Genomic DNA, 24,603 nt, shown 5'->3' with positions numbered 1-24,603 from the left:
AGGGGTATATAAAACTTGCCTTGTTTCTGAAGCATCTTCAGCCACTCTTAGGCTCATCTTAGTCAGATTTTAAATTTTCTTCTAGTTTGCTGAGTTGTCAGCTCTCAAACATGGAGAAATGTCCAAAGTACAATGTCTTAAAATGTTTTGAAACTTTGAATCTTATTTAAGTCATTCAGTATAGCTTGTAGGGAATTCTTCCGTCATCTGTATATTGTTCTTATCAGATGCAACAGTATCCATAGCCACATTCTCACTTTGAAGACTTTAGGTATTATTGGTGAGTAGTATTCTACTAAATCAGTTTTTTTATTCCTATGTTCCAGTAAAACTTGCCCATTTAAGCACAGGTTTGAGGTTCATTTATCAAATGGTGATGCCAATGTGAAATGTGTATCAGCAGACTCTTATTCCTGCCATGGTTGTCTTTCAAATAGAATTTTGGAAATAGTATCGTACTGACTTTTTTGTCATTATTGACAAGTTTAGACAAATCTTGAGTTGTCTTAGATCTGTAATGAGGGAGCAGTAAGACTCCAAGTACATAATATGTATTAAGAAGTGCAGAATTAAAACTCTTTGTTAAGGAAAAGAAACTATACAAAACAAGAACAGTTATTTAGTTACGCTTTTACAAGATACCCTGTTCAGATATTCATAAAGGGGAAAAATTACACTGTTTAGCTACAGTATGGAACTTTTTTTTTGTATTTGGTAAGAAATGAAAATAAACTGTAGAAAGAGAAAAATTCAGAATTGCTTCACAACTTTACCCTTCAAAGGTTTAGCGACATGAAGCTACTCAAATATATCTCATGAAGATGAATAAAATCATACCAGAAAAACATGATCTAAACATCCTCATGTGGGGATGAGATGTCTTCTTATTGTATCGGAAAACTTTATCATTTTTAAATACTCTTCCTCCAGAGTGATATTTCTAAATAGAAAATTGCCTGTGATCTTCTGTTTTGGTCTAGAAGTGATGACTTTTGGATAGTTATAAGGTAAAAGTGCACCTGACAGTCCTAGAAATAGTATTTTACTTCAAATTAGCTCTCTTCTATTTTTCTTTAGTAAAATAGGTGTGTATACCTAGACCTGACATCTTGTTTTGAATTTCTGTCTGAGGTTACAGAAGATGACTGAGCTTTAGAGATTTTATTTTTAAAGAAAACATGTATCAATTAAAATAGTGACAATAAGTTTTGTTACAGTTAACACACAATAAGAAATACTAGAAAGAATTTTTTTTACATGACTGAGATTGTGGTACATACTCAGACAAGCAAAATTAAATTGTTTTGCCCCTTTTTCTGTCCTAGTTAGCTAAATTTTGAATGTTATCCTCATTATTGAAGAGCTATTCTATAACTGTTAAAAAAATACTGGTACTTGAAATAATCACTTAATAAAGGAATTGAAGAGTAGCATCTCTTTTCAGTGTTGTTTTGGTCCCAGTATAAAGTTTCATTCTGTGAAATGTATTCTTCTTGCCAACCCTGAAATCTTACTTGTAGTCCTTACTGACTGCTGTGAGACTTTTCCTGTGAGTAAGAAATGTTTGAGTCTGTGTAAATTATTGAACTAAAAAGCTGAGTATCAGTAAAGTAAATCTTTCACTTTATAGGGCAGGAATACGAAATCCCAAAGTAATCAGTTTCATAAAATGTCTTCTGTCGCATACATATGCTTATCCACAAACATTTAACAAAGAAAAACACTATAGAATGTCCTTGCCAGAATTGTAACTTCTTGACAGATATTAATAAAGTTAAGATGATACATTTTAATATATGTTTCTGTTATTAGAGAATCTAATAATAAAATTTTGGGAGATCCTAGTAGGTTAGGTTCCTTCCTGAAGGAAACTGCTTTTGGCTGGATTCTGGGACCCTGGGCTGATCATGCTCGCTGCCTCAATGTTAACAACATTTTAAAATACCAAATTTTTTAGATTCAACCACTTCCTTTTTAATTGGCATTGAGTTATTTAACAATTCTATTAATTCAGACATGCAGCCCTTATGAGAAGCTGATCCCACATTGTGGAGCTACTGTCTGACACGCTCCTGTCTGCTTTCTGCTGGATCTCACAAACTCCTGTCCCTTTCCAGGCTGGATTGATGTCACCTGGGATGCTGGTGGCTCTAACTCTTACCGTATGGGCGCAGAAGGAAAGTTTGACCTCAAGCTTGCACCAGGGTACGACCCTGATTCAGCGGCATCACCCAAACCTGTTTCATCCACTGTTTCAGGCACAACGCAGTCATGGAGCAGCTTGGTGAAAAACAACTGTCCAGACAAGACGACTGCTGCTGCAGGCTCCTCAAGTAGAAAAGGAAGCAGCAGTTCTGTGTGTAGCGTGGCCAGTAGCAGCGACATCAGCTTGGGTTCGACCAAAATGGAGCGGAGATCAGAAAGTGTAATGGAGCAAAATATAGTTTCAGGCACTGACGTCCATGAACCAATTGTTGTTCTGTCTTCCGCTGATAGTGTGCCTCAGGCTGAAGTAGGGTCATCTTCCAGTGCAAGCACCAGCACCTTAACAGCGGACATGGGAAATGAAAATGCAGAGAGGAAGTTAGGTCCTGATAACTCAATACGTACTCCTGGGGAGTCCAGTGCTATATCCATGGGAATTGTTAGCGTAAGCTCTCCCGATGTGAGTTCAGTCTCCGAACTGACTAATAAAGAAGCAGCTTCCCAACGACCTCTAAGCTCTTCAGCAAGTAACAGACTCTCAGTCAGTTCTTTGTTGGCTGCTGGGGCACCAATGAGCTCCAGTGCAAGTGTTCCCAACTTATCATCTCGAGAAACTTCCAGCCTGGAGTCCTTTGTACGAAGAGTGGCAAACATAGCACGTACCAATGCCACAAACAACATGAATTTAAGTCGAAGTAGCAGTGATAACAATACTAATACTTTGGGAAGAAATGTCATGAGCAGTGCAAGTAAGTAAGCTATGTTTATTTTTAGTTGAAGCTGTTGTTGTTTCTTTGGCTTTCATTAGCCTTAAAAGTTTGGATTCTGTTGGCCTGAGAGAGAAATGAACTTAGAGCAGCCTTGACTTTGTGTGTACCTGTAGAACTCATGAAGAGGTCACAGAGTTCTTGTCAGCTGGGAAGTGTTACGTTGCCCTGTGTTCTCAGATTACACTGTGGTACCCATCAAATAGAAAATAATTTGAATTTGATGTCTATTACATGTTTAGTAAGAGAGAGTGTATGGTTTAGATTAAGAGGCTGGAAGACTAGCAACAGTAGCTCATGTGGGATATTCTTGCTTTCTGATCTGTGTAGATTTTGCGTACTCACCTGTATCTGCCTGTTTCTGTTAATTTTTTCCATTTTCCTCAGGAAAGGCAGTTTTTGCGTATTGTTAAGTCTCTGAGCTTAGGAGCTAAGAACACAGTAGAAAGAAAAAGTACACTGCAGTATGATGGAATCTACTAAAATTTCTGCATTCTATCAGGCCAAATAATTTAACGTACTCTAATATTGTGTATGTTTTCTAAAGATGGTGTGGTCATTAACGCTTAGATTTGGGGAACTGTTCAGCCATATTAAGCATAAGGAATTTTGTGGTTAACAATTATTTAAATGGCATTATATACATGCTTTAACACTTGCATGTTCTCAGATTATATGTAGAATCAAGATATTAGCAGGTAAGTTGTAAACCTGCTTCTTGTGAATTCTCTCTTCTGAGTTTTCAGCATGTTCCCATCAGAGTTGTTACTCAACCAGCCTTGTTAGGTATTTTGTTCAGTGATGGTGATAGTATTTTAACCAGAGAGCTGCATTTCATGAGGTACACAAGTTAGAAAAACTAAAATTACCCAAGCCGGAAAGAAGCACTCTGTTTCTTGTTAAGCTTTCATGCTTTTCTAGGACTTCTATGCTTCCATGTTTAAAAATGTGGTGTTTGCCTTTAGCATTTCTAAATTTTTTCTAATAGTGTTTTCTTTTTTGTTGGGGAGATTTTTTTTTTAAATTTATTCTTACATTCATATTATGATACTGGGGACACACACACACACACACACACACATATATTTGCAGCCTGCATTAAAAATGTAAATAAGAAACTCAAGGGAAGATTTCCAGTAATTGATCCCCTTTTAGGCAGATGGTGCCTCTTGGTTCTGCTGTAGTTTTGTGCTGGGGGAAAGGATCACCTTCGCAAAACATAGTAAGATGCTTCAACAACATGTTTAACAGATTTCATGAATATTTGATATTATACAGTGCTAAAATTGGAAATAAGAATGTGGCAAATTAAAAATTGGATTTAATATTAAGATATGTTCATGTTTTAAAATTATCCCTCATGTAGGAATTCTTTTGTTTTATGCATTTTATACAAATAGAAATTGTAAATGGGAACTTGTACCCCAAAAAGAGATCAGAAACTAAATTTGAGCAATCTTACCAAAATTCTATTAGACCATTGTAAAAAGCTTGTGTTTTGGGGTTTTTTAATGTTTCTTTGGGCCTGTCCAGGTTTAGAAACTCAAAAGACCCAACATGATTAGTGATGTCTTTCTGGACTTGTTGTAGTGCTTGCATTTATAAACATAAGTATTTATCAGGAGATAAGTGGTGTCTAGGGTGGCCAGTTTCAATTTGTTCTTGAAATCAGAGCAAATGAAATGCTGACGCTTAATGGCTTTTTCTGTTTATTATAACAGCAAAGAATTTACTGTTATTAATTAGAAGTAAGTGGAAGATACAAATTCTGAACAGCTTATCTTCAAGTTCTTAAACAGCAAAAGAAAAACTCTTTGGAAAATTTCCATGCTTTCATGGAGATGAGCATAGGTCTGTTAATAACCCTGAATTTAAATTTCATTCTCTCCCTCCCCATGCATAGAAATAATTTCAAGCACTATACCTGCTTGGGTAACCTTTGCTGATATTTTGCATTTTTATATTTTTATTTACGAACTGTTACTTATGTTCCTAAGAAGGGAAAAAAAAAAGTATCTGACAAACAACAAAAATAGAAACAGTAACATTTATTTTTCTCAAAAAGCTACCAAATGCGCTTAGGGGAAGAATCTTTGTTGTATTCTATCCTCCTTCAAGGGTAGTAACCTTTGCAATAATAGTCTGAAATTCAGAATTTAGATTTTATTTTTTAAGAAAGCAGTGCCTCAATTTACATAAGCTGCAATAATGAAAATGTTTACTTTAAAACTACAAAACTTGCATTTTATAAATTTTAGAAAAGATAGATCGAAAAACATAAGGTTTAAATTTAAGTATTAGGTGACCCCTCAAATTTGCATTTGCAAGCATGGGATTAATCTCCTGTTTGAAGATAAGCATTCAAGAAAATGTTTTGAAGATCAGGATGTAAATGTGTAGTTACACACAGGGATAACTTATACTCAGTTATATATACTGCTGGAAATTCTTTCAATTGAGTTTACAGTGAAATTCAGTCTTGTTTCAGTTGTTAACTAAAATGCATTTACTTTTATTTGAATGTGCAGTAGGGTAACTTCCTAGTTGTTGCTTGCTTATTCTGAAAATTACTTATATAAATCATCCAACATAAGTAAGATATGAAGTCACATGTTTTGCAGTACTGCCAACTCAGGTCTGTTGTCCATCATGAACATATGTGCTAATAGTTATGTGAAAGATAACAAGTCATAAAAATGCACAAAAATCACAAGTTTCACATTTGTCTTATTATGTTCTGTTCTCAATTCATTTATGTACAGTTAAACTGTTTTCCCTGTATAATTTTAATGGTATTGTCGTTTAGACTTTAAATTACATTTTAAGCTTAAAGACAGATGGAGTGTTGGAGTAACAGATTTCAGAAATACTTTTCGTATGTTGAAAATGAAATTAAGTAATTTCAGATTTACGTTGGAATTTGGGGATTTATTTAATAAAATTACTTGTTTTAATTGTATGCAAGGGAATACGCTCAGAAGTGGGCATCTGCATTGTACGGTGCACTTTTGCACTGGGAAACCCTTCCCCTTTAGTCTGTTATTCTTTGTTGTAAAATAACACATCTGATAATTTTTCAACCCCAATATATTTTTCAACACAGGAGTCATGCATGTAAATTGTACTCTAAGTCATCAAATCATTTATTTTATCTTACCATATCTTTATCTATAGCTTCTCCTCTTATGGGTGCCCAAAGTTTTCCTAATCTGACTACAACTGGTACCACATCAACAGTGACCATGTCTACATCCAGTGTTACTAGCAGCAGCAATGTAGCTACAGCAACTACAGTTTTATCTGTTGGTCAGTCGCTTAGTAATACTCTAACTACTAGCCTAACATCAACATCTAGTGAGAGCGATACAGGTCAGGAGGCAGAATATTCTTTATATGGTAAGTTTCATTTTTAAATGAACATAAGCAGACTTCCCATTAATGATTTTTCCTTTTCTCCATTGTTATGATTTTCTCATATAGTAGTTTATTTACTGAAACGTATTTGAAAGTTGAGCTGTTCATATGTTACTAGTTCTATAAGGCAGTAAGTAAAATAATGTTATCAGAGTAGTATTTCCTTATGTTTTCACATCTTTATTTTCAGCAATTTCTATCCCATGTTATTATTTACGGTATAGTTTATTCAGGCACTTAATCTTTTCCTTAATCAAATAAGTTTAGTATCTAATGTAGTTTGCATATGAACTGCTAAGTAAAACCAAAATGTTATTCTCATTGTGTTGTGTAGGCATGCTGCATGCTCAGTCTGAGGTCCCTTGTATTACTCAGTGACTGAAAAGCGTCTGCCGTTAGGCACACACTTAAAATAGTATGTGAGGTTCCAGGTATCTCAATACCATAATAGTAATTGCAAAAAATTGGGAAGAACACAGAAATGAAAATGACACGGAGAATGGAATTATATGATTTGAGGAACAAAATCCAGAGTTACGTGGGCACTCTATGTTAGAAACAGAAGTTATTGGGATAGAAGTTATTTGGAGGGTATGAGTACTGTGAAAGAAGATTTAGTTAACCAGGTTGATAATATCTAAGAATCAAGTTGATGAAATGATGTCAAGAAAAACCTGGGCTAGATATGGGAAAATACTTCCTAATGTAAAGTTTATTGGATTCGGAGATGTTCTCGGAAGAAAAGATACCTGATTTGTTAAAAATTTGATTGGATTAAGATTGTGTTCTATTTTGTTGCCTATTGAAATTGCTTGAAAAATATCTGGTAATTTCAGTGGATATTGGAATTGAGCTGCTTGGAGGTGGTCAATTAAGATATCGGCATATGCCATCTCCCTTTATTCTTTCAATTAAGTATCATTTGATATTTCGATTGGGTGACAAGCCTTAAAGTATATCATAAACAACTGGGCAAATAGAATTATCTTAAAATTTCTGTTGAGCCATTGGCAACAATTGAAAGGGTATTTGGTTCATATAGATAGTTTATATGTGTCTAGAAAGATGTAAAAGTTCAAAGATTCATCCCAATCCACCTTGAATTGTTGTGAACTTCCTTTCTTGTTTTGGGGGGTTGGTTTTTAAGTCTTAGTACTAGGTGAGTGAAATTGATCTTTACATCTGCCTTCAGCTTCTTGTTACAGAAATTAATTAGCAGTTGAATCTTTAAAAAATGTTGCTCTTAAATGTTTATTTTATATGTCCTTTACATGGTAGTTTGAGGTCTAAGCCACACATTCTTAGTGGACATTACATCACTAACTTGTTTTTAAAGTTAATTAGACACAGAATCAGGCAATACACATTTGTGTACCCTTGGTTTTTTGATCTTTTGTAATTTAAAATAAGTGTTTGATAAAAGCAAATGAGAAACTGATCACTTGGTGATCACTCTTAATTATACAAATGTTAAGTGCTTCTTTTGTTAACTATTGACTAGACCCCTGGACTCTTTGTCAGGTGTATGCTTTTATCACAGCTTTTACTTCTATTATGCCATAAACAATGTTCTAGTTTTCTCTTTTTTTTGTTTAAGTAAGATTTGTTTTTTCACTATTCCCAATGCTCCTGTTCTTTAATTTTCAGAATTTTGCTTTGAAAGTTATTCTTGGTTTTTGTTCTGTATGTAAATATATATATGTATTATAGATTTTCTTGATAGCTGCCGAGCTAGTACTCTGTTGGCGGAGTTGGATGATGATGAGGACCTACCTGAACCAGATGAAGAAGATGATGAAAATGAAGATGATAACCAAGAAGATCAAGAATATGAGGAAGTTATGGTACAGTATAGTTCGCATGGATATCTTAATTGACTAACAGATGCATTAAAAATCCACAGATTTTTTTGGCAATATCTATAATATTTCCATTCACTAAAACAAATGTATTTAGATTTCGGACTATTAGTTTGGAGTACTGATCCATTAAGACTCTAAATGAAATGCCAGAGTTAAAATCACATTCTACTTCTTGGGGGATGCAAATGGAATACTGCTTTACAAAGGCAGTTCATTGTCCCTTTTCCCCATACTTTATATATATTTTGAGTATTAAGAAAGCTGTTTTCATGCCTTCAAATGGATGTGATAAAATTGCAAGGCCTCAGTAGACAGGGCACCCAACAGGGCAGTCCGCTTTCTGTACAAATTTGATTGTTCCACCTTCAACATTTATTCCAGAGAAATGGAATTCAGGTGCTTTTTTTTGAACACCAGCACACCCTGGGACCTTATAGGTCAGAATTAACATCTTAAAACCAGCCTGGGAACAAGTTGACAGATAGTGGAAATGGTGGATCACTAGTTTACTGGCTGATGAAATGGTCTAACTTTGTGGGTAGACTGTTGAGTTTTGTGATGATAGAGTTGTGGGATGTGTGAAGCAAACTGTAATAATTTAAGTATGCCAGAGGAGATATCTTTTCTGAAAAAAAAGGCAAGACAAACCCCAGCTGGTTAGTCCACATGGGTCTTGTCTATATTACCGTTTTTTCATTTTGTGGTTCTTCAGCAGTATGAATAATGCTTGGTCTTCTACCACCATTGAAGTGATCAAAATGGATATTGTAAGGTCTAAGAGGAAAAATTAAGACTTCACTAATGATAATTTAATGTTTATTACATAAATTTAAATATTATTTTATGGAATTGTAGAAACTTCCTCTTATAATTAATGTGCAAACTTTTAGGCATTTGAACCAAAATACTTACCATTTTAACCTGCTGTGATTATGCTTTTAATAGAAACTCAAGCACATTACTAAATATTTCATTATTTCACCTTCTGCACAAAGATGGAATGGACAAGCCAGTACTAGTAAAGTGGATCTACAACGCAGACAATAACTTTTATTTGTAGATTGTTGATCACCTTTTCAGAAATGATTAAATGGAGTTACTATTGTTCTTCATGGAACAAAGCAGAAATAGCTAAATTAGTCTTTGCTGAAGATTGCACAGCAAGAATCAGATCTGGAAAAGAAAATTCTCCTTTCTTGGGTTCCAGTCCTGTTCCTTCTGACATACTATGTAATTCTTAATGAGGAGTTGAGCAGATAAAAGGCTTGTTGTAGAAAAGTCACTTGCTTGCTAAAGCTTATTGAAAATCAGATTTCTTCCTACCATAATAGTTCCAGTATTTTGGTATTTGATTTAATCTCTGTATAAAATATGTATACATTGTATATCAATATATGTATACACTTTCAAAAAAATACTTCTTGTTTTCAGAAAAATTAATGTGTTTATTTTGACACCTTTGATTTATTTAAATCTTTGATATTCCAAAGTTTGTGGAATACACAAAATATCTACAGCAAGTTTGCTGGCCTGCAATACTCTGTAGTTTCCTACATTCTGGTTCTTCATGGAAAGTTTCATTCTTTCCAGAAATTGTAAATACACCTGTTGTAAGGTTAGCCCTTTTACATTGAGTTCTGTATGTCTGTGGTTTTGATAATTCTCAGGATTTCTGCTTGACTAGTTAAATGGAACTAATACTGTTATGTGCCAGGTTTGATATCTTTTGTGTCAATTTTAGTGTATGTGACTGCTGTATTTCCTAAGTTGTAAATTTTTGATCAAATGATTCTTTGTAGCAGAATTTAAAAAACAATTACTTTTTTTTTTTTTTTAGGAAGAAGAGGAGTATGAAACCAAAGGAGGCCGTAGAAGAACATGGGATGACGATTATGTATTGAAACGGCAGTTTTCTGCTTTGGTTCCTGCTTTTGACCCAAGACCTGGTCGTACTAATGTTCAACAGACAACTGACCTAGAAATCCCTCCACCGGGTATGCTGATAAGACATCTGTGATACTTGATCTGGCTTTAGGGTGGAGACTCACTGTTAAGGGCCCATGGGGGATCCTCTGGCTATTAACCAGTGAAACATGCTTTTGTGGCCGTGTGGCTTTTCTCTGTTTGAATGACAGTTTCACCTATCTCTGCAGGTCCAAGCATTATTGAAGGAAAAGTAAATTAAGTACTGTGTAAAATAAGCATACTCATGAATTTAACTCGAATTAGTGATAAATTTCTTACTATGTCTAGTTCCACCTGCAGGGAATAATCTGTGTGTTGAGCTACCCAGAACAGCTTTGATTGGAGAGGGCTTGTTGAAACAGTCCAAAGCAGAGGCGAGGAGAAAGCTAATACAGTACTTGAGCAGTTTGTACGACCAGCAGCATAGCACCTGATCTTGCTCCTTAGTTCATTCTTGCTTAGCAGCATGGGTGTAGTCGGTGTTCATAACAGAAATGAATATGTAGGTTTACCTTATGTGGAAATGAGCCACTGTTGATTTTTATGAGGTGAAAGAGTCAATACAACAGAAAGATACTGTGTATGAAAGGAAGAATGCATGTGCTGTGATAACATTAAAGGGGATGTTATCAAGACGTAGGGATCAACAGAGATTTCGGAAATTCCTGTGAGCTTTACTCACATAAGGAAGTGCTGCAGTTATAGCCCTTAGATACAGTTCATAGTTACATCTCAGGATCATCTCTTTGGCATCTGTGCAGGAAGTCTTCGTATTTCCTTATTGAGCCACTTTATTAATGTTTAAGCCAACTTGTCGTGCATTATATATTTGTATTAACGGCTTCTCAAATGATTTTTCACATGCAGGTACACCTCATTCAGAACTCTTGGAAGAGGTTGAGTGCATGCCTTCGCCACGTTTAGCGCTTACCTTGAAAGTTTCAGGTCTTGGAACAACTCGAGAAGTAGAACTGCCCCTAACAAACTTTCGATCTACCATCTTTTACTATGTACAGAAATTGTTACAGCTTTCCTGTAATGGCAATGTGAAATCTGACAAACTAAGACGTATTTGGGAGCCAACATACACGTAAGCTCACACGTTTGTTATTCTGTGTAAAGAACACTGTGACTGATTAGGGAATGGGTGTGAAACAATGTTAATTTTAGAATGAGGTTTTTCTGTCTTTATGTCAGGATGTTCTTGCTGGTTTTAAAGCTAGTGCTGTGACTACAAAACAAAAGAAATCATAACCTCTAATACTCAACTGTGACTTATTCATAGTATTTCAAAAGTCAAGCAATTGACCAAGAGAGCAGAATTTGGTCTGTTTAGGGATCTGCTTGGTAGAATCTCATGGGGAGATATAGTCCTAGAGAGGAGAGGCCCAGGAGAGATGATTGATTTTTCAAGGATCACTTCCTCCAGTCACAGAACAATCCATCTCAGTGTGTGGGAAGTCAGACAGAGGCAGTAGGAGACCTGCATGGATGAACAAGAAACTCCCAACAGAACTCAAAACATAAAAAGGAAGCATGCAAGAGGTGGAAGAAGGGTCAAGTGACCCAGGAGGAATATAGAGACATTGTCCCAGTGTGAAGGTATGGGGTTAGGTAAGCCAAAGCCCATCTGGAGTTGAATCTGGTGAGGGATGTAAAGGGCAAAAGGTTAGGGAACACTTAAGGAAACAGGACATACAAGTCCATGGGACCCCGTGGGATGCTCCCACAAGAGCTGGCCACTCTTGATTATCTTTGAAAGGTCGTGGTGATTGGGAGACATTTCTGAGGACTGGAGGAAAGCAAGTGTCACTCCTATACCCCCAGAAGGGCAAGAAAGATCTAGGGAACTACAGACTGGTCACCCTCTCCTTCATCCCTGGAAAGGTGATGGAATTAGTCCTGGAAACCATTTTCAAACAGTGAAGGACAAGAAGCTGATTGCAAGTAGGTGGCATGGATTTATGAAGAGGAAATCATGGTTAACCAGCCTGTTAGTGTTCTATGATAAGATGACTAGTTCAGTGGATGAGGAAAAAGCAGAAAATGTTATTTTCCTCGACTTTAGCAAGGCTTTCAACACTGTCTTCATCCTTGACAAACTAATAAGGTATGGACTAGATAGTGTCTAAAAACGCCCTGAACTGCCAGGCTTAAATGATTGTGATAATTGGTGTGAAGTCAGGCTGGAGGGCAGCTTGTGTACCCCAAAGGTCAATACTGGGTCCAGTCCTGTTTTAACATCTCCATTAATGAACTGTATGATGGGACAGAGCAGACACTCAGTAAGCTTGCAGACAAAACAAAGCTGGGAGGAGTCATTGCTGCATCAGGTGGTTTTGCTGCCATTCTGAGAGACTTCATCAGGCTGAAGAAATCGGGAGACAGGAGCTTCATGAAGTTCCACAAAGGGAAATGCAAAGTCTAGCAGCTGGGGAAAAATACCTGCATGTGCTAGTACAGGCTGGGGGCAGCTGGCTTTAAAGCAGGTTGGCAGAAAAGACCCCGAGGGTCCTAGTAGACATAAAGTTGAACGTGAGCCAGTTATGCACCCTGGCAGCAAAGGTCAGCAGCATCCTGGGCTGCATTAGGAAGGTTGAGAGAAGTGATCTTTCCCCACTGCTTGGCACTGGTGAGGCACATCTGGATCACTATGGCCAATTCAGGGCTCCTCCGTACGAGAGAGACACGAACACTGGAGTGAGTCTAGCAAAGGATTGCTAGGATGGTGAAAGGGCTTAGAGTATCTGTCATGCAAAGAGTCTGAGATACCTGGGACTGTCTAGCATGGAGGCAAAAAGGGCTTGTGGGATCTTACTGTGTGTGTGAATACCTGATGGGAGGAAGTAGGGAAGACAGCATAGACAACTCTGTTGTGACATGTGAAAGGACAAAAAAAACCCAGCTCAAATTGAAATACATGAAATTCCATTTAAACAGAACATTTGAGCAGGGGTATTAGACTATGTCTCCAGAGGTACCTTCCGACCTCAACTATTCTCTCTACCCTAATTTGACCTTATTAGCTTTATAGTAACAGACAGAAATTGTAAGACTGTATGACTGGGTATATTTTCCATTTACTACACCAATGTAACTTCTGTCATACTAGAAAACTAACCTATATGAAAGCAAGAACTGCAGTAAGGTGGTTGCAGTTTTTTTAACTTTGTATTTCAGATTTCAGCAGTGCTCGTGTGTTGCAACTGTTTTCTGAGTTGCCTTATGTTAAAAATTGTGTGCTGTAACAAAACTGTTTTCTAGTTAGAAAGCATGAGAAATAGTTGTAAATGTGCACATCTCCTAAGTTAATACACAGCAAGCTACCCCAGGACTTCAGAATTTCAGAGTTGGTGCATGTGTAGTGAAGAACCTAAAGTTGGTTTGGGAAATTTGCACAAGGAGGGTTGTTTGATTGATCGAACCTTACTTAAGGAAACATAAATTAAATACTTTGCAAGATAAATATTGACATCATGAAAATTAAATATGAGTTTAAGAACTTTGCTGCATCAGGGTAGCCCAGATGTTCTGTGCAGCAAAGAGCAGCTGGTTTTACATCATGTTGTCTAAATGTCATAGATGTCTTAACAAGTCAATGTATAACTTCAGAATTTAGAGGATGTGCTGTAAGAAATATTAACTCATTGTTTTGATATCTAGAATCATGTACAGAGAAATGAAGGATTCTGATAAAGAGAAAGAAAGTGGAAAAATGGTAAGACTTACTTGTGTGCCTTTGTATGTTTTTATGGCTGTTTAAACAAAAGCAAAACAAATCTTGTTGCAGTTTTGGAAATGCTACATTAAAAAAACTAACAGTTTTCAATTACTTAAAGATGTGAGTGAATATATTTGTAAATGCATGCTCCTTTAAAAAAGACAGTGTGTAATGCATGTGAAATCTTTAAGACTTTACAATCAGGAAAAACCAACATTTGGTGGTTCCTGTTGTAGGGTTGCTGGTCAGTAGAGCATGTGGAGCAGTACCTTGGCACTGATGAATTACCAAAGAATGACTTGATAACCTACCTGCAGAAGAATGCAGACTCAGCTTTCCTGCGCCACTGGAAATTAACCGGCACTAATAAAAGTATTAGGAAAAACAGAAATTGCTCCCAGCTCATAGCTGCATACAAGGTATATGTCTGCATCCAAACTTTTTTATTATGAATGGCTGTGTGCTTTGTTTTGCAGCTTTAAAGATTCTTGTGGAGGAGGGATGTGACATGGATAGGAAAGTTGAATGTTCACATGCCAATATCAAGTTTAGTTTTTGCTGCTTTTCTTTTTTAATGTCTTCTGTTAAATATAGTCGTGTTAAAATGCATATGAATCATGATTTGAACCATCCACAATTTAACTAAGTGTTGAGGTTAGGCACAGTAACCATTCTGAATTTTCAGATCGTTAATTTGGAGTGCGCAGTCCTAAAAATAATAACACATGGAGTTTTCATTCTTAACAATTCTTTTTTACAGGATTTTTGTGAACATGGATCAAAATCTGGATTAAGTCAAGGGGCCATTTCTACTCTTCAAAATTCTGATATCCTTAGTTTGGCAAAGGAACAACCTCAGGCCAAAGCTGGCAGTGGGCAGAACTCCTGTGGAGTAGAAGATGTTCTGCAGTTACTTCGCATTTTGTATATAGTTGCCAGTGACCCTTACACAGCACGAACTTCTCAAGAAGGTAAGTTAGTTATCTAGCAGAGCTTCTTAAATGTTTTAGCGAAAACAAAATAAAGGAAAATTTTTCTCTTGATTATTTTCAGAAGGAGATGAGCATCCTCAGTTTAACTTTCCACCAGATGAATTCACAAGTAAAAAAATTACTACAAAGATTCTACAACAAATTGAGGTATTACATTGATGTATTATGCACAATGTATATATATTATATTGTTTTAAAAACTCCATTATAGTCTTCCTTACTTTGACTGTTTGAAATTTTTGGCTTCTTTGCCATTTTAACTTTTGAATTGTTTCATACGATATTTACTTCCTTCTATTCTGGATGAGTAAATTCTGTAAGAACAGACTAGTCTGAATGAAAACAGTATACCAAGAAAAAAGTTGTAATAGAATTGTATCTTTTGGTTATGAAGAATAAATTTTTTTCTGCATCAAACGTAGATGTTAGAATGTAGTTTATGTATGTCTGTAGCAAAGGCAATTAATTGTGTTAGGGTTCACAAACATTTTATTGTTTGTATGTTCCACATAAAGCTTTCAAAAATAGCATGTAGAAGACATATTGTTGGTACCAGGTCAGTTAGATGCATTAAAAGGAAAACTTTAAGATGTAGTTCTTCAGTAGAACTACATTTTCTTTAACAAAGACTTAAAGACGATGAAGATTCTCGACTTGTTTGGCCTTTGTATGCTTTTTGAGGTTTTTTTATTACAGTTATATTGCTCTAATTATTAATTTTAAAAAAAAATTCAGTTTTTCATGTTCTTTTAAAGGCTTTTCAGGCACCCTGCATATCTTTGTAGTAATAATTTCCGCAGTCTTCTTGTATTATACTTGTATTTTAGAAAGGACTATAGTAATATTTCAGTGGGAATCATCTTCACTACCACCAAGTTTCTTTCATGTCTTCAGGTATTGGTAGGTAGTATCTAATCCGTTTTGGGCAAAACTCAAAATTCTCTCAAGGTAATTGTATACTCAGGTCTCCCCATGGTGCTTAGAGTAGTACATACCCCAGAGATTTGCTAGAGCCTTTAGTGCATTTGTGCCAAATGCACTAGAAACTCTGTGAACTTCTCATTCATAGCATTTAAAAGGGATTTAAAAAAAAAAAAAAAGTGGAAGTTGTTGAGATGGAAGAAACTTGCTCAAGCACAGGTGAAAACACTGCTTGGGTGTACTGGGTGTCCATGTACTTCATTACAAACTTGTTAGGGCAACCTGAGTCTAATATTAGAAACACTTTATTTTTTTTTTCCCCTTGCATTAAACTAAAGGAACCCTTGGCACTAGCAAGTGGAGCTTTGCCAGACTGGTGTGAGCAGCTAACAAGCAAGTGTCCTTTCTTAATTCCATTTGAAACAAGACAGTTGTACTTCACATGCACAGCATTTGGAGCATCAAGGTAAAAATATTTTTTTAAAAAATATTAAGATGGCTTCCTCTTTTTCTTCAAAATATAATAGTTTTTTTAATTGCTAATTCACAGAAGGACCTTATCCTAACAAGATAGATTTTGCTTGCCAAATGTAAAGCATTTTGGATAGTAGAAAGAAAAGGGAAGAAGATGGAAAACTTTAGAAAGACTTTTGGACCATTGAAATGTTTCTTGTTCATTGTGTTAGAGGTTTATGATGAGTAGCCTACCTTCTGTTTGATATTCTTCAGGAAATTCCTTTGAAGAAATTTCATTTTTCAACTTTAGCTGAAGGCTTGTTTGTGTACCTCTAGCTAGGTTAGCCTATCAGGCAGTAATTCAACTGGGTTGCAGTTCATTGCATGAAGGGGTAAGAACCAAACCAAAAACCATTCTGAAAATAAATGTTAATTAAATGTTTTTAGAAAACATACACCAAAGCACGTATCTTTTATTTGTATATTTTCCACAATGGTTTGGTGATTGTTTGTTTTGGTCCATTATTTTAAATTCACTGAAGTCTTAACAAAATAGGCAAAATCTAACAAAAGGATGCTATTTTGAAAGTTAATATTAGCTGCATAATGAAACTGTAACAAAACCAGACATTAGAACACCCAAGGGTACCCTCTAAAGTGCTTTGTTACTTAGGAGTCTTTAATATTTGATTGTAGCAGTGATTACGTGAGAGTATGTAGACAGTGTAAACTTTTGCCAGCTTACTTTTATGTAATGAGAAGGAAGAATTAGTTTGGGTTTTCTTGGCTGTTTTTGTTTGTTTGTTTCTTTTCCAAAGAGGAAGAAAAGTGTAAACAGTGAGTTGCAAAAATTACTGTTGTGTCTAATATGCAGTAGAAATGCCTTATGAAGAGTGCAAAATAAGGCATTTTAAAAGAATGGAAAAGGAAGAGAAGAAAAGGTATTGTCTTGCAAGATGTCGGTTCAAATCGTCTTAATATGGAAAAACTCAATGTCTGTGGAAAAATGGTGCAGAAAACTTGACCATGTGTGTTTGTATTTTTTGTTGGGTTTTTGTTTGTTTTGAAAAAAGTTAGTGTTTTAGAAAAACTGTTTTAAAGAGATCCCTCAGGAAACATTGCATGGTACTTTTTACTTGGTAAGTAAAGAGCTTTCTTAAGCTCTTAAAATATTAGAAATAGTTCTTAAAACTCTCATAGTTTTTATATGAACTCTGTGAGTACATACACATGGGTGTGTACACTTTCTGTGTCTGTTGTGATGCTTGACCGTACTTACAAAACAATCAACAGATGATAGCTTTGTAGATAGTTTATGACTGCACACATGACAATATGTACAAGAATTTCAAACTTTGACTTCATGTAAGTACTGCTGTTAAGAGGCAGCTGTTCTTCCTTTACTGATATGGGTCTATATGTGTATGATTGGACTTCAACTTTGGTTTTGTGTTTCTCTAATAAGTGTGTAAGTAAGTAAATCTTGCTGTAAAACTTGGGTCGGTATCAATGGGGTCATGTACAACTGCCTTGCGGTATATAATGGAAGTTGTAGTAAGTGTCTGTGAACAGTTTTGAGCATCTGTGATTAAAAAGTACTACAGTAAATGCTACCTTCAGTTCATTCCACTGTAATTTAAAAACTGTAGTAATTCAGAATTGTATGTTTTCATTGGTGCCATCTGTTACATCAGAAGTTATGGCTGGCCCTTCATAGGAATTGCAATTATTTAGTTTTCTAAACTCATAAAATACAAAGGGGACATATTAGATATTTCTGCAAAAGACTTCAGTATATACCTTCAAAAAAATTAGGAGGAGGTAATTAGTACTTAACAAGGTAACTTTTTCATAGTGGCTACTTGGAAGTTTTCATGCTGGTAGACATTGAAGTTTTAAATAATGGGCTTTTGTTTTTTTCCAGAGCAATTGTATGGCTACAGAACAGACGTGAAGCCACTGTTGAACGGACAAGAACCACAAGCACAGTGCGACGTGATGATCCGGGAGAATTCAGAGTTGGACGCCTCAAACATGAAAGAGTGAAAGTTCCGCGAGGTGAATCCTTGATGGAATGGGCAGAAAATGTCATGCAGATTCATGCAGACAGAAAATCTGTTCTAGAGGTAAAGCATACCTGCCTAGCAGAGCGAGGTTAGATAGCTGTTTCTAGTGTAATGGCTGGGATATTGAATATCCTGTTTCATAACCAACACTGAACATTTCACTAGGATTTTCTGTTGTTATTAACATTTCTTATGTTGTTCTAGGTTGAGTTTTTAGGGGAGGAAGGAACAGGCCTGGGTCCTACCTTGGAATTTTATGCATTGGTGGCAGCAGAATTTCAGAGGACAGATTTGGGAGCTTGGCTTTGTGATGACGATTTTCCAGATGATGAGTCTCGCCAGGTATATTTCAATTTGCATTTTAAACTGAGTACTTGTGTAAAAGAAAAATGAGCTAGATATCCAGGAATGCTCACACATGCTCAGTGAGCAGCTACTCGTCATGGTCAAGAATGACCACTCTGCTCCACAGCTTGCTTTCTTACCTGTTCTTTTCTTAACAGAGAAGTAGAATATAAGTTAAATTGCACAGGTATATAATTAAATTAACCTTTAACAATGTCAGCTTCTTTTTGTGTCTCTTAAATTAGGTTGATATTGGTGGTGGACTGAAACCCCCTGGCTACTATGTACAGAGATCATGTGGACTCTTCACAGCACCATTCCCACAAGATAGTGATGAACTTGAAAGAATAACCAAACTCTTTCATTTCCTTGGAATTTTCTTGGCTAAATGCATTCAGGACAATAGACTTGTGGATTTACCCATTTCTAAGCCTTTTTTTAAACTCATGTGTATGGGAGACATTAAAAGTAACATGAGTAAGTTGATATATGAGTCACGAGGTGACAGAGACTTGCACTGTACTGAAAGTCAGTCAGAGGCTTCTACAGAAGAAGGGCATGATTCTTTGTCAGTAGGAAGTCTGGAAGAAGACTCCAAATCGGAATTTATTCTTGATCCACCAAAACCTAAACCTCCTGCCTGGTTTAATGGAATTTTAACATGGGAAGACTTTGAATTAGTAAATCCACATAGAGCCAGGTTTCTAAAAGAAATTAAGGACCTTGCAATTAAAAGGCGTCAAATTTTAAGCAACAAAAGTCTATCAGAAGATGAAAAGAACACAAAACTACAGGAATTAATGCTGAAGAATCCATCAGGTTCGGGGCCTCCACTTAGCATAGAGGATTTGGGGTAAGAGTTTTCATATTTGTTTATAAATATGCAAACAGTGTTGTGTTAGAACTGTCAATACATATAATTAAAAATTAAGTTTTCTTCATTTGAAATATTATTGCTGCAAGGGGGAATCGTTAGAGATGCAAGATCCAGTTTGCCATCTATAGCTATGTTCTTGTTCCTTAGTTTGAGGATTTCCTCTTCTCCCTTGCTCAGTTTCCTAATTTTTAAACTTAAGTGTGACTGCACTGCAGTGCTGTATGACTCTAGAAACACAAAAATACTTGTAAAAACCTTTAGAAAAGTGTGAATCAGTAATTTCTTTGCTATGATAACTATTGAAATTTATCAAATTTTTTTGAGAGCTTTTAAAGAGGACAGATTGACATTTCGGAGTGTGTTAATAGACACGTAGTCCAGTGTTTGAATCCAGGAAACAGAACGCGTGCTAACTTTTAGCAAATGTTGAGGGCACAGAGGTGCTCATATCTCTGTAAACTTGTGTCAGGACGTTATCTTTTGTAGTTTTAAATTATTTCTTTTGAAACAACAGTAGTTTTTCTACCATTAACATTATGGGTTATTTGTTAAAATGACCTTGTGCCACAAGGATTGCATGGTCAGAGTTCAGTAATTGCTTGTGGCCTTGCAGACTTCAGCATGGCTTGTTACAGGAGAAAACACGTAGCACCGTTGAAGGGCCTAAATGCCTAATATGTGAAGTGGCTCTATAACTGTTAGTGCTGGAAATTAATGTGAAGGATTTTTTGAATTTGCGAACTGAAGTAAACAGTTTGAGTAGTTTTGAAGCTGATAACTTGAAGGTATTAAACTCTATGAAATTTTCAGTGGTTATCAAATCCAAATAAATAGTGGATGAGTACACACATGTGGCATACCATCGATCTGAAACACATATTGCCTGTGTAGTCCACTACTAATCGTAGTTCTGTACTGTGGTACCACTGTTCGTGTATATACAAAATGTTCCATAAACATGGAACATTTGAAACGTTTGAAATGTAGTGAGATGCTTTTGGATGTGTGGGGTGCAGTTTATAAATCTGGTGTATTTGCAAAAGCAGCAGCAGAGTTGTTTGCAATTAGTAACTATCTGTGTATTTTGAAGTCTAAATTTTCAGTTTTGCCCTTCGTCCAAAGTATATGGGTTTACAGCTGTGGATCTCAAGCCAGGTGGTGATGATGAGGTAAGGAAACAACCTACCTTTACGATTTAAACAGCAGTTAAATGTTTACTGTCTCAGCAGTAACTCTAATGCAGAGTGAATCCTTACAGTATTTATCTATTGTCTTTGTAGACTGTAACCATGGATAATGCAGAGGAATACGTAGATCTCATGTTTGACTTCTGCATGCATACTGGTATACAGAAACAGATGGAGGCATTCAGAGGTAATTTTAAATACGGCAGAATATACATGCAGTTAGGTGGCCTAATTGGTGTTCAGGGTGTGCTGGTCTAAAGTGGTGGCATAGAGTGGCTTTCAAGACAAACTTTTAAATTACGAAGGCAGTAGATAAGATAGTAATTTCATAACACCTTTGCATTAGTTGTGCCATTTTTAATCATGAAGAGGTTCTGTTCACCTTTATTAATAAACTGTTGATTGATTTTTTTGGTTTGATTAGAATATAATTGAAATGCTGACATCATTTTATAAACATTCTTTTGACATGTTTATAACTGTATCTTCTGTAAATTACAGATGGCTTCAATAGAGTCTTTCCAATGGAGAAGCTGAGTTCCTTCAGCCATGAAGAAGTTCAGATGATTCTTTGTGGAAATCAATCGCCTTCCTGGGCAGCTGAGGATATCATCAATTATACTGAACCTAAACTGGGATATACACGAGATAGGTACTTATATTTTGAGTGATTGTAAAATAGTAGCTAAAAAGTTCCGTTAAGTGACAAAATGTCCAGAACACTTATTAGATTTAGATGCCAAATTGGATGGAATTGGTGGTCACCAAAGAGGAAGTGATGTTCTAAAACTGCATGAAATAACCATGTATGTTACACAGATAGGTTAGAAAGTACTTGGTGTTTTTGTGATGAGAGAGGATAAAAAAATCTAGAATGTTAGAATATGAACAAATAGTGGAAATGTAATGGCAGCTAACTAATACAGGCTATTAAAAATAGCATTTTAGTTTTTACTTTCATCTTTGGTGGTGGTTATAATTTCTGTTCAGCTGGGTATAGTTGTTACTTGTTCCTTGTTTCTTACTTCTTTGTCTTCGAGCGTAGTTAAAAAACAAAATGTGCTATGCAGATGTTGTGGTTTGAACTCAGCCGGTAGCCAATTGCCATGTGGCCAGTTGTTTACTTTCCCCACACCCCCACCCCCCCACCCCCCCCCAGTGAAACAGGGGAGGGACAAAAGAAGAAATTCATAGGTTGAATAAAAAAAAAAGTAGTAATAAAAACAACAGTAACAATAGTAGGTCCAAAATGGGTAAAATGCAGCAGTGGCTCACCGAGCAGCGACTGGTACAGAGCCCGACCACACCAGAAAATCCCGCCGCGCTGACCTATAAAACCAAAAATGGGGGCATTGGGAGAGCCCGCGCCCGCCTATACACTGAGCGTGACGTCACATGACACGGAATGCTCCGACGATTGATCTGGGCCTGGCCCTCCAGCCGTGCTCCCTCTCAGCCCAAGGAAAGCTAACTCTATCCTGGCCAAAACCAGGACAGATGGGAACAAATATTGGTCAGTGGCTATCAGGAGGTGGTCTCGATGTTTTGGGGTTTGTTGGGTTTGGGGTGTTTTTGCTGCTTCTCATGTTTGGTAGCAATAACATACAAATTTTGGAACTGTGCTAGTATAAGCATGCTGAAGGATCCTAATCAGTCTGAGATGCTGTGTGGGACGATTCTTGTCTTGACCCTGCCCTGCATGCAGAGATGGAGCTGAGATTACAGTGCCTGATACCCGAGGGTGTGTGTCAGCAGGCTGTGCTTTCTCCATGCCTTCTCCTCCCCCTCACGCCCTGGGCTGGTGTGGATGAAAGCAGTGGTGTCTGGAGGATTCCTTGAAGGTCTACTGTAGTCTGTTACATTTTTCCCATTTTTTTCGCATGCGGATAGAAATGAAATCATATAGAAATTGAAGTGGCTTTTTACTACAGAAGTGGTACAGAAAAAAATCTTAAGATTATAGTTAGTTGGATTCTTCTCAGAGAATAGGTTTGAGCTCTTATCTACTTCTCTACCCATTCATACGCAAGATCCCCGAATAACACTCGAAGATAAATATGGAGAAAAGTTCTTATTTACCTACGTTTTTCTGTGTAATACTCAGCAAGAAGATTAAAGAAGCATTTGTATGGGTTTGATGATGTTTTATTCTTAACTCAGTACTGAACAGGCACTAGAATCTTACAATGACTGCTTAGACATGACTAAAGATCGTAATTGTACTGTCTCAAGTTAAGGGAAATTTAAAAAACACTCTCTTGTAATGTTATCATAACTAATTATTTTAATTTATTTAAAGCCCTGGATTTCTTCGATTTGTGAGAGTCTTGTGTGGTATGTCTTCAGATGAAAGGAAGGCTTTTCTCCAGTTCACCACAGGTTGTTCAACTCTCCCACCAGGAGGACTGGCAAACCTACATCCCCGGCTCACTGTTGTACGCAAGGTACGGCTTCTTCCTGTTGCCCTTCAAACCAGCTGTTTTGGCTTTTGAATGTAATCGTTGCTGCATTAAGAAATGATACTGGGTTTTTTGTTTGTTTTTAATTTATGACACTATGCTAAGCTTTCAGTACTGTCCTCTGTTTCAGGTTTGTTTTCTGACTTCATATTTGAATATAAAAGAATTAACATACATGCAAATATAAGTTGGTCTGTAGCTTTCCTGATGCGAGTGTTTCTTGACGACTGGTGTCATGTGTGCGGTAAATGCCATGAATTAGAGGGCCTTACAATTTTTAACCTCCATATCTAGTAGTGTGGACAACAGTAAAAACTGTTCTTTTTCTCAGGTTGATGCTACAGATGCAAGTTACCCATCTGTGAATACATGTGTGCATTACCTAAAGTTGCCTGAGTATTCTTCTGAGGAGATTATGAGAGAGCGCCTGCTAGCTGCTACGATGGAGAAAGGCTTCCACCTCAACTGAGCCACGGACTGCAATACAGGACATGAGAAAGTGTTTTTTGATACTAGCGAAGCCTCTTGTGTTTGTGTGCAAAAAAATATGATCTCCACGCTGTGCTCTGATGAGACTTGCCTTTTTTTTCACCTGTGAGGCTTTAGGAACATGTGGAATAAGTTTGTTAGCTGCTAATGACAAAATAAATCCTTGTAACTTCACAGCCAGCAAGAAATTGGCACAGAACACTGTGTGATGCTTCAAGGGCTTGCACAACTGGAAATTAAGGTGGTTCTGTTTGACTGTTCCAAAGAACAGATCATCAGATTTTCAGTGTTCACTGACACAAATTTCTAACAGTGTATTTGTGTAAAGTTTGTCATTTAATACCTTGTACACTACAGTTGCCATCACTGATCCCTGTTTTGCTGGCTTTAGGCTAACTGGTCAGAAACTTGCTTCCTTAAAACTTAGAGTTAATGGGCATCTCCAGCTTTTTTTTTAATGGTGCCTGCACTATTGGAGTATTTTAGTGGGTTTTTGCATATAATCATGCACAACCTTTTTTTTCTTTTTTCTTTCAAGTGGGAATATATTTTGATTTCTTAAATGCCCTGCTATAAAGATCAAATCCTTAAGTGTGTTTGTGCAGCTCAACAATAAAGCTATTAAAAAACACTGGTTCCTAGTGCAAGGCACACTTAAAGCAAGTTTTACTTTTGGTTGTATTTTCTTTGTATATTATAAACATTTATTTAACTTGTTGCAGTTTGAAGTTTAAAAAAAACACCCAATGTGTAAGCTCAAAAGTAATCATTAAAATGTTTGCAACATATAAAACTGTCTCCTGAATACTTCTTTAATACTTACGTTGATTAAATCTGTACGTGTTCTGAACGATGTGCCATACTTTTTTCCAAGGTT

General features: G+C 36.4%; 1 protein-coding gene across 14 annotated transcripts in view; it reads left to right on the top strand.

The window, feature by feature from the left end:
- The window catches only part of HECTD1 (HECT domain E3 ubiquitin protein ligase 1), a 64,587-nt gene extending 40,068 nt beyond the window's left edge, over positions 1–24,519 (top strand). For 6 of the 14 annotated variants that reach the window (XM_074868228.1, XM_074868225.1, XM_074868227.1 and 3 more), the window contains 18 exons: positions 2,118–2,954; positions 6,147–6,368; positions 8,097–8,230; positions 10,086–10,242; positions 11,081–11,303; positions 13,877–13,931; positions 14,171–14,353; positions 14,695–14,905; positions 14,988–15,073; positions 16,186–16,313; positions 18,228–18,429; positions 18,574–18,711; positions 18,960–19,567; positions 20,682–20,760; positions 20,872–20,965; positions 21,280–21,430; positions 23,078–23,222; positions 23,569–24,519. In XM_074868228.1, coding sequence (XP_074724329.1) covers positions 2,118–2,954; positions 6,147–6,368; positions 8,097–8,230; positions 10,086–10,242; positions 11,081–11,303; positions 13,877–13,931; positions 14,171–14,353; positions 14,695–14,905; positions 14,988–15,073; positions 16,186–16,313; positions 18,228–18,429; positions 18,574–18,711; positions 18,960–19,567; positions 20,682–20,760; positions 20,872–20,965; positions 21,280–21,430; positions 23,078–23,222; positions 23,569–23,706 — 3,791 coding nt within the window. In that variant the 3' untranslated portion in view covers positions 23,707–24,519. Of the gene's footprint in view, positions 1–2,117; positions 2,955–6,146; positions 6,369–8,096; positions 8,231–10,085; positions 10,243–11,080; positions 11,304–13,876; positions 13,932–14,170; positions 14,354–14,694; positions 14,906–14,987; positions 15,074–16,185; positions 16,314–18,227; positions 18,430–18,573; positions 18,712–18,959; positions 19,568–20,681; positions 20,761–20,871; positions 20,966–21,279; positions 21,431–23,077; positions 23,223–23,568 lie in introns of those variants that run through there. The other 8 variants (XM_074868232.1, XM_074868231.1, XM_074868229.1 and 5 more) reach the window with 5 other exon arrangements.
- The last annotated feature ends 84 nt before the right edge of the window (positions 24,520–24,603 follow it).

The sequence above is a fragment of the Strix uralensis genome, chromosome 4 (genome assembly GCF_047716275.1).
Source record: "Strix uralensis isolate ZFMK-TIS-50842 chromosome 4, bStrUra1, whole genome shotgun sequence".
Taxonomy (NCBI): Eukaryota; Metazoa; Chordata; class Aves; order Strigiformes; family Strigidae; genus Strix; species Strix uralensis.
The sequence above is the reverse complement of the archived record's forward strand: the minus strand, read 5'-3'. Positions and strand labels throughout refer to the sequence as shown.